Consider the following 16143-nt stretch of genomic DNA (forward strand, 5'->3'; position numbering starts at 1 on the left):
CTGCCTCCTTCCTTCCTTTCTCTGCCCCTGCAGGTGGCCGCCCCTGCTAAAGAAAACTTCTGGGCGGCGCATCCCGCTGAACGTCCCCCGCCCACGTCCCGGAGCCTGGATGCCCGTTTCCTGCGGGGCTCAATCCTTGATCTGAAGGAAAAAAAATTTTTAATTTTGAAAAGGAGGTGGTCGCGAGCTTGGCCGGGAGAGCGTCCTGCCAGCAATCGGGGCGTCTCCGGGGGTCCCCCTTCCCCCCTTCTTCTTAGCCTTTCCCGGAGGAGCGCGTTTTCCCAGTACACCTCGCTGCGGTTTCAGTTTCCGAAACTGTTATTTGCTAGGCATCGAGTTCCACATCCCCACACCCTTTCTCTGTTCCTTTGGGTGGAGTCAGCTCCGGATTCGAGGAGGATTGAAAGCAAAAATGCGAATTCTACCCAGCTTCTGACCCACAGCTAGCTCCCTCCCTCCTTCCTTCTCCTTCCCTCATTTGTGGATGAGTTAGAACGTAAGCTTCATGTGAGTAGTAGGAATTGTTTGGTCCCTCTGCCTATTTGTATCCTCAGCTGTAGCCATCCCAATACCGTGCCGAGGCCAAGTAGGCACTTGATAAATGCTTGTTAATGAAGTAGGTAAAAGATAGCTGCAGGGTACAGGTGGGTACCAGCTTCCTGAACACCCCTACCCGGTTCACTTCTTTCTGGTTTTCCGTAAAAGCTTCAGGGATACTTTAAAAATTATTAATAACTTCTGTTTGGCCTCCATTTCCGAATATATTTCTTGCCTATCCCGACTCATTCATCCATCTCTTTAGTAACGGATAATTTTTTCAAAGATATCCAACAAAACTGACCAACACATGAATCTAGTCTTACACTATATGCAATATTGCATATCTCTGCAAAGAAGGGAGAGAAATACGTTTTCTCAGTTGAGGTGGGGTGCTTGGTCACTGAAGTTACACAGCTCTCACAGTCTCTTTTTATTCTCTTCATTTACATTGTTGTGTATTTTGTTTTCCTGGTTCTACTTCCCCTGTATCCATTTTTTAAAAAATGATTTTTCAGGGACATCAGGCAGTAATACACTAACAGACGATTAGAACCCTTTCTAATTCAGATGTGATATTTATATTTCAGTACTTTAGTGACTATATTAGAATGACCTGCCCTCCTCAGTGGAAAGACCTTATGCACAAGATTTAACATCAGTTTTACTTAAGAGAGCTGTGGCAGGCATAGTTTACTTATTTGAAACCTTTTAGCCAGGCCATACTTTACTTATTTGAAACCTTTTATCACGTTGGTGGAATTATTATTATTGTAATTAGAGTTATAGTACAGAAGAAAACTGCACATCACCATGAGAAGCTATAGTAGGTCCTTCTTGAGTGGAAGGATCAGTGTTGTGTGGAATTAAAACAGGGTGCTGTTGTTTGCAAGCTCTTGCTTCTTTACTACTTGGGTGTTGATTCAGTAAAGAAAGTCATCTTTTGTGGGCTAGAAGAATGTTAAATAGTATGTGTGAATGAAATATTTTCTCTTAAGTATCTACTGGAGTAGATTGAAACTTGATGAATGACACTCTGGCGTGGATAGAGAGATTCTGTTTGTTTTACTGGATCATCCTTTATATTTTACCCCCCTAAATGTGCCTGTATCTCAAGTCTCTTCTGTCTGGGCTCTCTTCTTATGTCTCTCTACATTCTCTACTGGTGGACCCACTAGCTCTTCTGTGTTCAATTTTCTCTACATGAATGATTCCCAGATGTATATATCCAGCTGTAGTCTTTTTGGGGGGCTCATTGTTCATCACCAAATGCCTCTTGGACATTTCATTCTGGATGTCTTGTAAGCATCTCAAATTCAACATGTCTGACACAGAATTAATCATCTTTCTCTTCAAACACACCCTTTTTCCAGACTTCGCTGTTTTTGTTGAGAGTATCACTATTCTTCTAGTATCCCAAGTATCAACCTCAGAGTTGCCCTCAGTTCTTCACTTTTCCTCATCCCACATATCCAGTTGCCAGGTCTTGTTCATTTACTTTTAAGCTATTTCTAACATCCATATCCTTCTACTCATATGGCCCTCATTCAATTCATCATTGATTCTCACCTGTACTATTGGAGTAGCCTCCAAATTGTTCCTCCTACCTTGAGTGCCCACCTTCTATCCCAGTTCATCCTCTACAAAGCTGTCGTTGGGATTTTCTTAAAGAATAGATGTAACCATGCTTTGTAAACTCCACTGGCTCCCTATTTCCTCTAGGATCATACAAACTTATTACAGACTCCTCTGGCATTTAAAGCCCTTCACTATTAGCTCCAACCTAGGCATAACATACATCACTTTTTTTAAAATACCGGACATCACATGGCACGTATCATTGAATTGTTCCTCACACTATTCCACCTCCTGTCATCTCAGGTCATTTGTCCATTATGCCTAAAACATACTTCTTCCTCACTCCCACTACTTAGAAACCCTAGTTTCCTTTGAAGCTCAGCTCAAGTATCACCTCCCCTACATGAGACCTTTCCTGGTATCTCCAGCTGCTAGTGTTTCCTTCCCCTAAATTACCTTATAATTTGTTTTAATTGGCATAAATGTAAATTATAATAATTTGTAATAGGTTGAAAAACATTGAAATGCTGGACACTCTGCTAAATGATAGGGATAAAAAAAAAAGGCTAAAATGGACCCTTTTCTCAGGTAGTTCCCATTCTGATGAATGAGACCACATATAGATAACTAGATATACACAGAATAAATGGGAAGTAATCTCAGAAGGAAAGTCCCTAAGACCTGGGGGAACCAGGAGAGGCTTCCTGCAGAAGGTGGGATTTGAGCTGACTTTTATGTATACAGGTTGTCTCTCCTAATAGAATGTAAGCTCTTTGAGGACAAGGGCTGTTCCTTTTTCATCTTAGTATTCCCAGCATAGTGACTGGCACATGGTAGTTTAACAGATGTTGCTTCAGTGAATGAAATGATAACAAATCTACAAATATTTGATAGACCTTTCTGTAGAAAAAGGAATAGTAAATTCTGAATGAAGTGAGTAGATTAAAGTATTCCATTCATCTCCAGAGTAATCAGTTTGGCACTTTTTGCACTTAATTTGATGTGGTCTTCTAAACACTTAGTCTGAGGATTCAAATATACTCCTTTGTTTTCTGTGTTTAAACTAAATATCATCTACCCTAAAATCCAAAGCTTCCTTTCATTGGTGTTCAGGAGCAAAATGACCAGATCGGAAGCAGAAAGACCTGAGTTTAGATCCAGCCACTGATACTTATTCCCTGTGTGACTTGAGGCTAGCTACAACCTCTCTGGACCTGTCTTACTTTTCTATAAAATAAGAGTTGGGTTAGAACAGAGATCTTAATTGTGTGTGTGTGTGTGTGTGTGTGTGTGTGTATGTGTATGTATGTATGTATGTATAACAGACCCCTATGGTAGTCTAGTGAAGCCTATAGCCCTCATAGTACTATTTTTAAATAATTGAAGGAAATGCTAAATTTCAGTTAGAAGTTAGTGAAAATAAAGGTATTATTTTTTCCTATCAAAGTTCATAGAATCTCTGAAATCTATACATGCATCTTTTTGGGGTTCATGGACCCCAGGTTAAGAATCCCTTGGACTAGGTGTCTAAAGTTAAACAGCTTTTAGCACTCAGATTCACTCAATAGCAATTAAAGATTTTTTTTATCCTAATAGGAGAGGAAAATTGACTATAGGAACCATGTATCCAGATTAGAGTTTTGAGTATTTCAGCATGATCCAGAGAAGTGTGACGTAATGTATTTTTAAAAATCTTTTGGGGGGCAGCTAGGTGGCACAGTGGATAGAGCACCAGCCCTGGAGTCAGGATGACCTGAGTTCATATCCGGCCTTAGACACATAACACTGACTAGCTGTGTGACTCTGGGCAAGTCACTTAACCCCACTTGCCTCACCAAAAAAAAATCTTTTGGTTTCTAATGCTCTCCTATAGAAAGGGAAATTCCTTGGCTTCCAATACCCATGCTGGAACTTTAATTGGAATTTTCCTTTAAATCAGAGAAATCATGGAGACTTGTCTATTTCAAGTTCAAATAAAAACCTAATGAGACTGAATTAAATTTTTGTAAGCATTCAGACTCCCTACAAAAGGAAATCAAGAATTGAGAAAATTATAAAATAGATATTGAGACAAAAATGTTACTTTGGTTATGTTGTATAACTTGAATTCTCATCACTTGACAGTCTCACACTGCTCATTGTTAGTTTAGTTAAATCTTCCTTTTTCTATTTGAATTTTTATTGAAATAATCATTTCCCTATGTATCCATCTCTTCCCACGCCCCACTCCCAGCCATCCCATATACTGAAGAACGAAACAAAAATATTTCAGCATAATCAATACAACAACCAAGTTTGAAGTCATACACTTGTAGATGCATAGTTGTCTGCATCTACAAAAGAGAGAAGAAAGTGCATTCTTATATCTCCAGGGTCAAGCTTAGTCATAATTTCACAGTATTTAGTGTTGATATTTTGTTGTTTCCATTTACATTGTAGTCTTTATGCATATTGTTTTCCTATTTCTCCTTACTTCAATGCATCAGTTTATATAAATCTTCCCACACTCCTCTGTTTTCTTCAATATCATTGCTTCTTACAGTGCAGAAATATTCTTTATGTTCACATATCGTAGTTTAGCTATTCTTCATTCAGTAGTCAGTAGTAGTTCTTTACTACAAAAAGTGCTACTAAAATATTGTTATATATGGGACTTTACTTTTTATAGTTGATTTCTTAGGAATATTTGCATAGTTGTATGATCTCTGGGTTAAAAGTCAAGAACATTTTTAGCAACTTTAGTCTTGACTTCTTCTTACCCCATTCTTCTAATCCTACAAAGAGAGGAAAATTTTTTTTGATGTGTCCCATGCTTTTGTGCCCTATATTTTTTTTGTAATATTTAGTGAATTTAATTTACTATATTAAAAGGACCAGAATTTAAGAATACCTCAGAGGACCAGATCATGTCAATTGATAACAGTGAATTTTTTTTTTTTTTAATCCATAAGGTCAGTCAGTCAATGAACATTAAGCATCTGTTATGTGCTAAGGCACTGAGGATTCAGAGAAAGGTAAAAGACGATCCTTACTCTCAAGGAGCTCACAGTCTAATGGGGGAGAACACATGCAAGCAGCTATGTACAAACAAGCTATACACAGGATAAATTGGAAATAATCAACAGAAAGGAAGCATTCAAATTAAGGAGGACTAGGAAAAGCTTCCTGTAGAAGTTGGGATTTTAGCTGGAACTTGAAGGAAGGTAGGAGGCAGAGATGACAAAGGAGAGCGTTGTAGGAATGGGGGCCAGGAGAAAGTATCTAGAGTTGGGAAATAGAGTGACTTATTTGAGAAACAGCTAGGAGAGCAATGCTACTCGAGTGCAGAATATGTTATTAAGGAGGAGGTAAGATAAGGAGGAGGTAGGTGTAAGAAGACTGGAAAAGTGGGGAGGGGTCAGGTTATGAAGTGCTTTGGACACCAAAGAAGGGATTTTGATCCTAGAAGTGATATTGAGTTACTCAGTTTTGAGAAGACCAGTGTCACAGTCAGATCTGCACTTGAGAAAGATCATTTTTGATTGGTGGATAGACTAGAGTTTAGGTGTGAAGTGATGAGGGCCTACTCCAGCGTGGTGACAGTGTCAGATGAGAGAATGGGACATATGTGAGACATGTTATGTGTGTAAAATTAACAGGTCTTGGCATCAGTTTGGATATGGGAGTTGAGAGATAGTGAGAACTTGAGGGTGGCATCTGGGTTATGAGCCTGGATGACCAAGAGGATGTTGGTACCCTTGAGATTAATGAGGAAGTTTGGAAGGGGGGAGGTTTTAAGGGGGGAAACAAAAGAGTTCAGCTTTGGACATGTTAAATTTAAAATGTCTACTGAACATCCAGTTTGAGATGTCTGAAAGGCAGTTTGGAAATTTGAGACGGGAGGCCAGCAGACAAGTTAGGACAGGATAGGTAGGTTTAAGATATCTAGATTTAAGATTTAAGGCATAGAGACGATCATTGAATCCACAGAAGCTAATAACATTGCCAAATGAAATAAAATGAATAAAACAAAGAAAATAAAGTATGATGAAAAATTTTACTTAAAAGTAAAATTATAATATGTTTGTGTCAATTGATGTGCCTGGCCCTTCTGTTATTTATGATTAGTTGGTGTTAGATCTGAAACCTATATAGATTGAATATAGTCAATAAAGATTTTCTATATTTAGTGTAATGAGCTTTATGCCTGATTTTGAACCTTTTGTGGGTTAGGAAAAGATATATAAATCCCATCTTACAATATTCCCAACAAGTAGATCTGAGATATGATACCTTTAATTCAGATTTTTATTAAAAATGTCATTTCAGAATACCCTTCCCATTTCTTGACTGTCAAAAAAATTTAGACTAGTGACACAGTGTTTGTGATACTCCTCATTTAAAAGTACCTGCATACCTTAGTACTATGTTTAGGTGATGGTGATAGCCTAAAATTTTCACAGCCAATTGAAGTCTAGTTTATTTTCCAGGGGAGTTTATAAATGTGTGTTACATTTTCTGTAATTGAAGCTGGTAGCTATTGGATGTCTTTGTCCAGTATTGACTAGAAATAGAGTAACACTGTCAGTTAACTTAAGACTAATAAAGGGTCTTAAAATAGCAGTGACTTTACTGGTAATATCTTCTTTTATTGTCACTTAAATGTGAACTAGTAAAATGTTGTGATAAATTCTCTATTATCATGGGATCACAGTAATGTTTGTTGAGAACAGATCTAGGTTAAGTTGGTAAATTTTTATCTTTGTAAGTATGATGAGATCCTAGATGGCAGAGCGGAGAGAGTGCTGGACTTGGAGTCAGGAAGACCCAAATTACAGTGCTGTCTTCCACACTTACCTGCTCTGTGACCTTGGGCAAGTCACTGAACCACCCTTTGAATCTCACTTTACTCTTCTGTAAAATGAGAACAGTAGCTCCCACCTCACAGGGTTATTGTTGGGCCCAAGTGAGATAATGTGTGTAAAGGACTTTGCAGTTCTATAAAGTTCTACATAAATTATTAATGATATTAGCTATTGTTATTATTCCTAATTTTGTAATGCTTTGTCAGCTCTTATTTCTCAGGGTTTGATTTGTGTCACATTGTTTCACTTAAAATATCTTCTGAGTACAAAAGAAGAATAGTACTGAAACTTTTTTTCTCTTATAGATTAGCAAGACATCTTCAGAAAGAAGCTCAGGCTCAACACAACAATTCAGAATTCACAGAAGAGCAAAAGGTAGTATTTAAAAACCCTCTAAGTATAGAAGAATCCACGTGAAGTAATGATATTTAAAACAACAAAATTAAGTGTTGTGCTTTTGAGTAAAAATGATGCTCATATTTTCTCTTTTGGACTGTGAACTATTAAGAGTAATTTAGACAAGAAGTGATTCCTTTAATGTTCTATACATTTTAGCGCGTATATAGTCACTCAGCTAGGGCTGTACTAACTATAGACAGATCAAATATGGTCCATATTTGGTGGAGAGCATCTGTGCTTTGGAGGCAGAAATAAAGGATTGAATGAATCACTTGCTACTATCTTTTCTTTTCACTAGAAATTGGCTAAAGTAAAAGCAGTGTGATATGGTAGAAAAACAGCACTGGATTGGAGCCTAAAATCTGGGTTCCAGTTCTGACTCAGACACTTACATATCTGTTTTACTTTGGGAAAGTCATTTCATTTCTAGATCTCAATTTCCTCATTTGTAAAGTAAGGAGGGTTGTACTGTGTGATTTCTAATTCTAGAATCATCTGAACCTAAGCACTCTGGGTAATTACTTTTTACCTTAATATTTTTTTAACTACCAGCTTTCCTCTCTCATCTCACATGGTTGTGTGCTCAAATTCAGGTTGGGTTGGGGAGGATTATTAGTTATCTGCACATTCTCCTAAAGCTAAGTGATAGTGTAAGTATAATAAGTTCACTGCCCTGAAAGTTTCATATGTCTCCTTAATGTATCGAGAAGGGGAGATATTCCAAAGATTTTTAGACTCAAAATTAGGGCTGGTAGCAGTTCTTAGGGATCATTATTCCAATACTCTTCTTGATGCATTTATCCCATCTTAAAACTTCCCCAGCAAGTGCTCATCCATTCTCTTTTTGAACATGTTCAATGACAGGAAATACTTTACAAGGTGATCTATTCCATATTTGGACATCTCTGATTATTCTTCCTCCCTGTAATTCCCACACTGGGGAAAGATGAAGAAGAGCCTTGTATTTTATTCCTGTTATTTAAGGATATCTTGCTTTATATTTACCTTGGATTGTGTAAATTAAAAATTCTATTTGTAGAATTTTCACACTCAACCTTGGTTATCACTGTAGTAACAATGATTCAATCAGTGAACAGTAATGCATCTAATAAAATTGAACTACCTAGTAAGCTTCAGAAAAAGTACACTACAAGTACTGACTATATTTTATTAAAATTCTTATGTCAGCATTTATTTGTTCATGTTTGAATTTGTATTTCTAAATAGATGTAAAAAGCTTATTTCATTAAAAAATTATTTGTGCTTATTTGACTTATATGTGAGAGTTTGGGAAATAATTATTTAGTCTATTAAGATTGGAGACTTCTGAATAAGAGATTAGTTGTATTATACAACATGGCTTAAGCATATTTGCCATTTAAAGTGACTTATCATGGAATTGATTTGCTCATATGAAAAAAGTTGCATTTTCCCAATTTTTAACAAGACAGATTTTATCAGTATAGTAGAGTGAAAAAGAGAACTGAATTTGGGGTCAAAGTAAATGTACCTGGGCAGAACTCCTGCTCATTACCTCTATAGGGCTGTTACAGATAAGTTTTCTTATCTGTAAAATGGGAAAAGAGGTTGAATCTACATGACTTCTGCTAGTTCTATATGGAATTCTAACTCTAAATCTATACACATACAATCTGTTAGCATCATTTTTGTCTGTAACATCAGCACAGTTGTATAAATGTAAATTTAAAGAAAAGTGGTCTTATTTTCTTACACATGAGAAAGAATTGCTAGTCTTTTATTTGTCTTTTTAACAAAACAAAGCTTACCACAAAATTCTGGTTTTCAGTTTTACAGTGGGTAATTGCTAGAAATTTAAAGTTGAATTCATACTAAATTGCATAGTTTAAACTGATTCATGATATTGCAGCCTTGTTGTTTTTTTTTTAAATTTGGTTAGGCAGTGGGGTTAAAGTGACTTGCCCAGGGTCACACAGCTAGTAAATGTTATATGTCTGAGGCCGGATTTGAACTCAGGGCCTCCTGACTTCAGGGCCAGTGCTCTATCCACTGCACCACCTAGTTGTCCCCAGCTACTCTTTCTTTAACCACTGTACTCTGACATTCTTCCACCTCCTACCAGAACTTAGATTCTGCCCATGGGAAACTGGATTTTGATTGTGAGCTTTTACCTTATTTGCGTGGAATCAGGCTACCATATCTCTTCCCTGGCCATTGCCAAACCACATCTTCTTATGCTTTTCAACTCAACTCCCCTGAGGTGTTATTGCTTTCCATATAGGAATATAAGTTCCTTTAGCATAGGGACCGTCTTGCTTGTTTTTTTTGTATACCCAGGGCTTAGAATGCAATGAAGTACTTAGTGATTTTTCTTTCCTTCATTCTATTATTACCTCTGTCCCTTGTCATTTAGGAATTGTCTCCCTTTTCATATTTGTGAGTAATACCTCCTTTCATTTGCAATTTTTAAAAAATGATTTAACCTTTTATATTTAGATCATATCCATTTGGAGCTTACTGTGCTGTATTTTGTAAGATGTTATTCAAAGACTAATTTTTGCCAAACTGCTTTCCTGTAGTTCTTGTTAAAATAGGAAGTCCTTGCCCTAGTAGGTTGTGTTCTCTTGTTCATGGAACAATAGGCAACTACTGTGTTTGATTGCTTTTAGGTCTTTTTTATCTAGTATATTCTAAGAATCAAATTCTCTATTTTTTTAGACACTACAAAATATTTTGAGCAGTACTGGTTTATAATATAGTTTGAGATATAGTAATATTAGATTCCTTTCAGGCCTACATTTTTTCATTATTTCCTCTGTGATTTCTTTCTCTTTTTTTGTTCCTCCAGATGACTTTCATTGTTATTATGTCTAGTTCTAAAAAGTAACCCTTTGTTCTTTTTAATGATGTGGCATTAAATCTGTTCATTTTTTTCAGTAGTATCATTTTATTATATTGGCATAGCCCAACTATGAAAGATCTTCTGTTAGTTAAGTCTTTATTTCTATAGAAGGTGTTTTGTAGTTGTAATTCATGTAAGTCCTGAGTGTTTGGGTAGATTATTAATAGCTAATTTGCATTCTGTACAGATAAGAGCATTTTTATGAATAGCTTTTAGTAGTAGATATTTGAAGAAGTGGGAGCACAGGGAAAAATTATTTTAAAATCAATTTTGGAGGTTGTAATAAACAACTGCCCTTGCCTTTTCAAATTTGAAATACTTCAATATTTTCAATCTTTTAAGATTAAGTCCTACAACGTTATACTGTATGATTTTTACATTTTTTACATTCACACTAATTTTATTGCAATGCTACTTTGTTGTGTTATAGAGTGTTTTTTATAAGGTGTCACCATGACCAGCAAATATAGCTAGGCATGAATGTTAGTAGAGGATAGCCATGTAACTTGTATCAGCAGGTCGAACTTTTGCTGAATTGTGATATTAACTTTACCAAGTCCTTGTGGGTACATGACAGAGGAGATAAAATCTCTAAGTGCTTAAAATATAATGGTTTTTGTTTTTTTTTCTCATCATCTTCCACTTAGTAGTTGAATGGCCATGTCTTTTTGTTTCAACATGACTAATTTAATTTTATTTAATCTTTATGAGCTAGAAAGACTAGTCCTTTTGTCTTTTTTTGTCAAGTTTTACCTGAAGCAAACAGAGACCTAGGATTCCAGAGTTCATCAAGAGAATATAGGGAAGGGCCAACCTTTTTTCATGATCCATTTTAAAAAAATTTTAGTAGTACTGAGTTCCTCTATTAGTACTGTCGTGCATTCACTGAGCAATAATTTCATTTTTCTTTTATTGGACATTTTAATATCAGGTTTTCCAAATGATTTTTTATTTTCACTTTCCCCTGTGGTAACTTAGCTGATAAATATGTTCCTTTTGACATATATGTTTATATAATTCACATTATCAGTATTCTTGAAGATATTACTCTGTATGAGATTTCCTGAAGTGAGACCTCTTGTAGAATAATGAATACAGGAGTTAAAATTTTTAGTTCATTTTACATTTGTTTTTAAGGTTTATAATTTGTTAGACAATACTTTAACTTATTCTAGTGGAGACCTATACGTGTCAGGAATAGATGTCATTAAATGTTATACAGAATTTGTAGATTATAAAACAAAGTGGTATATAAGCAGAACTTCTGAAAAGTGAACACCTTTAGTGGATTTTTTGTTTTTGTTTTTGTTTTTAAGACTAGGGTCTCCCTATATCACCCAAGCTGAAAATGCAACAGTCACTCATGGGCCCATTTCTGATTGGCATGGAAATTTTGACTTGCTTTGTTTTTCTGACCTGGGCTAGTTTGCCCCTCCTTAGGCAGCCTGGTGGTCCTCCACTTCCAGGGCTTAAAAACCATATTATTGTTAGACTCAGTGCAGGACTCAATGAATTTTAGTTCAACTGCAGCTTAGAACTCCCAGGCTTAAACAATCCAGCCTCAGCGTTCCCTAGCAGCAGGGACTATAAGCAAATGTCACCATACCTGGGTAGTTATTACTTTGTATTAGCATACATTCCCTCAAACTTGGTCTGACATTGAATATTCATTTCTTGGTACATTTATTCATTGTACATTTATTGCTTCCCTGACAAATTGTCCCACTTTTCAAGAGAGTCACCTTGGGAGAGCTCAGTCTGTGTGATCTCTTGTCAGAATGGCCAGTCTTCTTCAGGCAGAAGGTAGGAATTGACTTCTTGTCAGACTATTACCCGGGCAAATTAAGGATTGTAGTCTGGAAAGGAATTTAATAGCCAGATAACCTAATGACGAACCCATAGAAAATTATACTTTTTGTCACTTGCTCATGCATTTGTCTATTTTGAGATGTAAAAATGGTCTACAACAGTATTGGTTGTGAGTAAGTTAATTGGGTAGAAAAATCAAAATAACCAGGATTTTCACATACTACATGCCTTGCTTCTTGCCGAATTCTTCAACAAAATAGGTACGTAAACTAATAGTGAGGAGTGTGTGTGTGTGTGTGTGTGTGTGTGTGTGTAAATGGACGTAAGTTGGAAAATTAGTATGGAAAAGTTTGTCTTTATCTTGATGACATTTTGATCTTTTAATTTCTTTAAGTTTCTTCTGTGTTTTTGTTATCCTCCATTAGCTCCCATGGGCTCATTTATTATCTCTATGCAGGTGATTGCCAGATCTATTACCTTAAGCTCTCTCTTGAACTCCAGTCTCAAAGCAAGTCAGTAAGCATTTATTAATCACCTACTATGTGCCAGACACTGTACTAAGCACTGGGGATACAAAGAAAAGCAAAAGACAGTCCTTGTTCTCAAAGATCTTGAAGTCTAATGGGGAAGACAACATGCAGACAATTGTGAAGAAACAAGCAACAGGCAGAATAAATTAGAATTCATCTTAAGAGGGAAGGCACTAGCATTAAGAGGGAGATACTTTTGGTAGCAGGTGAAATTTTAGCTAGGACCTAAAGGAAGTAAGGGAAGTCTGGAACAGATGTGGAAGAAAAGTATTACAGAAATGGAGGACATCCATTGAAAATGAAAAAGTCCAGAGAAATGTCACGTTCAAAGAACAACAGATAGGCCAGCGTCACTGGATTGCAGAGTACTTGGAAGTAAGGTATAAGACGACTGGGAAGGGAAGGGAAGGGGCCAGGCTGTAAAGACAGGATTTTCTATTTGATTCTGGAGATAATAAGAAACTTTTGGGGTTATTGAATAAGGGAGTGACATGATCAAACCTACACTTCAGGAAGATAACCGACAGCTGAGTAGAGGATGGATTGGTGTGAGGAGAGACTTGACAAAGAGACCAATTAAAAGACTAGTGCAGTAGTTGTGAGGCGATGGAGTCTTGCACCAGGATCGTGGTGGTGTCAGAGAAGAAAAAGTGGCTCATCTAAGAGATGTTCCAAAGGTAGAATCAGCAGGACTCGGCAGCAGATTACATGGGGGGAAGTGGGGAGCAGAGGGTGAGAAATTGAGGAGTCGAGGATGACACTGAGGAAGTGAACCTAGGTGACCGGAAGGATGGTGTTGTCCTCAGCAGTAATAGGAAAGTTTTGAAGGAGGTCGGGAAGATTTGGAGGGAAAGTTAATGAGTTCAGTTTTAGACATGTTGAATTTAAGATGTCTATAGGACATCCAGTTTGAGCTGTCCAGTAGGCGACTAGTGGCACAAGACTAGAGTCTAAGAGAAAGGGCGGGCCTGGATAAGTACATTTCAGAAACATCTGTATGAGATGCAAATTGAATCTACGGGATCTGATAACATGAAGAAAAGAAAAGGGCCAAGGACAGAGTGTTGGAGGGGGTTCACACACTTAGCAGGCACGTAGTAGATGAAGATAAGCAAAGGAGACAGAAGAGGTCAGAGACGGAGGAGGAGAACCAGGAGAGAGCAGTGTTATGAAGACCTGGAGAGAGGATGATCAACAGTGTCAGAGGCTGTAGAAGATCAGGAAGAATGAAGATTGAGAAAAGATTATTAGATTTGGCTGTTAAAATATTAGTGACAACTTTGGAGAGAGCAATTTCAGCTGAATGATGAGATTAGAAGCCAGACTTCAGGGAGTTCATAAGAGAGGGAGAAGGGAAGTGGACCCACCAGGTATTAGATGACTTTCTCAAATTTAGCCTCAAATGGAAAAAAAGCCATGGGATGATAGCTAATATGGATTGTTGGAGTAAGTGAGGATTTTTGAGAATGGGAGGAAAGTGGATGTGTTTGTAGGCATTAAGGAAGCAGCCAGTAGATAGGGAGAGATTAAGGATTAATGGAGAGGTAGAGATCATAGCTAGAAGTCAGCTCTGTAGCGCTGTGGATAGGTTGCTGGGCCTAGAGTCAGGAGGACCTGAGTTCATATCTGGCCTCTGACACTTACTAGCTGTGTGACCTTGGCTAAGTCAGTTAACCTCCTTTTGCCTTAATCCACTGGAGAAGGGAGTGACTAACCACTCCAGTATCTTTGCTAAGAAAACTCCATGGATAGTATTGGCATGCTGGTCCATGGGGTCATGAAGAGTCGGACATGACCAAACAGTACAGGGATGATAGAGGGGGCAGCTTGCTGGAGCAGATGGGATGAAATGCGATCACTTGTGAATACAGAGGAGTTTGCCTTGGCAAGAGGGGCCACCTCTTCACATGAGAGGGGCAAAGGAGGAGATAGTGGCAGGAAACGTCTGAGTATCGTCAGGTGACAAGGAGGGTAAAAGGAGCACTCTGCAAGTGGCATCATTTTTTTCCAGTGAAGTATGAGTCTAGGTTCCCAGCTCGGGGTGGGGTGGGGAGCCATGAGAGATTTGAGGGAGGTAAAAAGATTTGGGAAAGGCAGAAATAAGTGTGAAAATGAATCAATTAGGGAGTTGTAAAAGGATTGTCTTGCCACAGTGTGGACCCAGCTGAGATTATGTAACACAAATTTGTAGTGAATGCAGTCAGCGCAGTCTCATGCTCTTCTCCAGCTTTGTTCAGCAGCACATGAGAAGGGGTGAAGGCAGTGAATAGTTGGAGTAATCCGAGGTTGAAGCTTGGAAGGGTGAGATCAGTGATAGGATAAGGGAGGAAGACACTCAAGAAGAATTGAACTTATTCACCAAGGGGTCTAGGTGGAGGAATGGGAACTCACAGAGCAGACAGAACAGACTTAGGGGTTGTAGGGAAGAGAGGGAGAGGGGGAATGATAACAGATTATGATCAGATAGAAGAATTTCATAGCTCATGAACCATGAAGTGTGGAACACTTGTGGTGATGGCAAGATTAAGGGTATCACCGATGAACTGCCTTTTGGACATCTCAGTACATCCAAAGCAGAACTCTCTGTCGTTTCCCTCAAACTCACCCCTCTCCTAACCTTCCCTTTTACTGTTGAGCTCTCCACAATCTGGTCCCATTCCTACCTTTCCATTCTTTTTATACTCTAATCTTTTCTTTATATTCTGTGATCCAGCAATCCTGGCCTTCTTGCTGTTCCTTGCACACACACTCCATCTCCTAACTCATGCCCTTCTTCTTCTTTTTTTTTTAATATTACATAGCTTGCTCTAATATCCTTTGCCCTTCCCCTCTTCCTCCCAGAGAGCCATTCCATATAACAAAGAGATTATTTAAAGATTAAAAAAAGGAAAAAAGAAGCAAAGCTGATCAGTACTTTTTCTTATCTTCTTCTACTCTCTAAATTGCTCATGTGACTTTTGACAAATCACTTTTTATCCAAGCCTTAATTTTGTTATCTGTATGGTAAAGGGGTTAGTCTAGATAATCTGTAAGGTCCCTTTTTGAGTCCCATATTCTACAAATAGTTTGGTATTATTTGATTTTCCCTTTCAGTTAGGTGACCTACTCATCATCTTAGAATTCAGTAGTTTTATCTTTCTAACACATTTTGAGTTTAGTAGCAAAAAAATTGCTGCCAAAAACTTTAGTTTGATTGGATTCCCTGGTTTGTCTAGCAGTTTTTCTCATGTAAGTTTCACGGGACATTCTGTCCCATAATGCTTAGACAATTTTCCTTGTTTTGTGTCAGATTTGGTGGTAATGAGCATTCCAACGATATTATCTGCTTGCTCTACAATCCTTCTGACCAGACTTTCTTTAGGTGGCTGGCCATATTTATGTATAGCAAACTGAAGATTGAGTCAGACTCTCTTACCTTGGCAGCTTTGGTTTTAAAAACTTGATTTCCTCCAGAAAGCAACTATAGTATATTTTAGTGACACTAATTGAAATTTTTAATAGGTACCTCCATGTTCTCTCCTTTCACTTCTTAACCCCTTACAATCTGGTTTATAACCTCATCATT

General features: G+C 37.6%; 1 protein-coding gene across 2 annotated transcripts in view; it reads left to right on the forward strand.

Annotated features, from left to right (window-relative positions):
• LOC114049806 (axin interactor, dorsalization-associated protein) overlaps positions 1–16143 on the forward strand; it is a 51229-nt gene that overhangs the window by 490 nt on the left and 34596 nt on the right. For both annotated transcript variants that reach the window (XR_003569907.1, XM_027871215.1), the window contains exon 2: positions 7265–7334. Coding sequence is in view for 1 of the 2 variants with exons in the window: in XM_027871215.1 (XP_027727016.1) it covers positions 7265–7334 (70 nt within the window). In the remaining variant the exon portion in view is untranslated. The remainder of the gene's footprint in view (positions 1–7264; positions 7335–16143) is intronic.

This window comes from Vombatus ursinus, unplaced genomic scaffold (genome assembly GCF_900497805.2).
Source record: "Vombatus ursinus unplaced genomic scaffold, bare-nosed wombat genome assembly UNPS02014798.1, whole genome shotgun sequence".
Lineage (NCBI taxonomy): Eukaryota > Metazoa > Chordata > Mammalia > Diprotodontia > Vombatidae > Vombatus > Vombatus ursinus.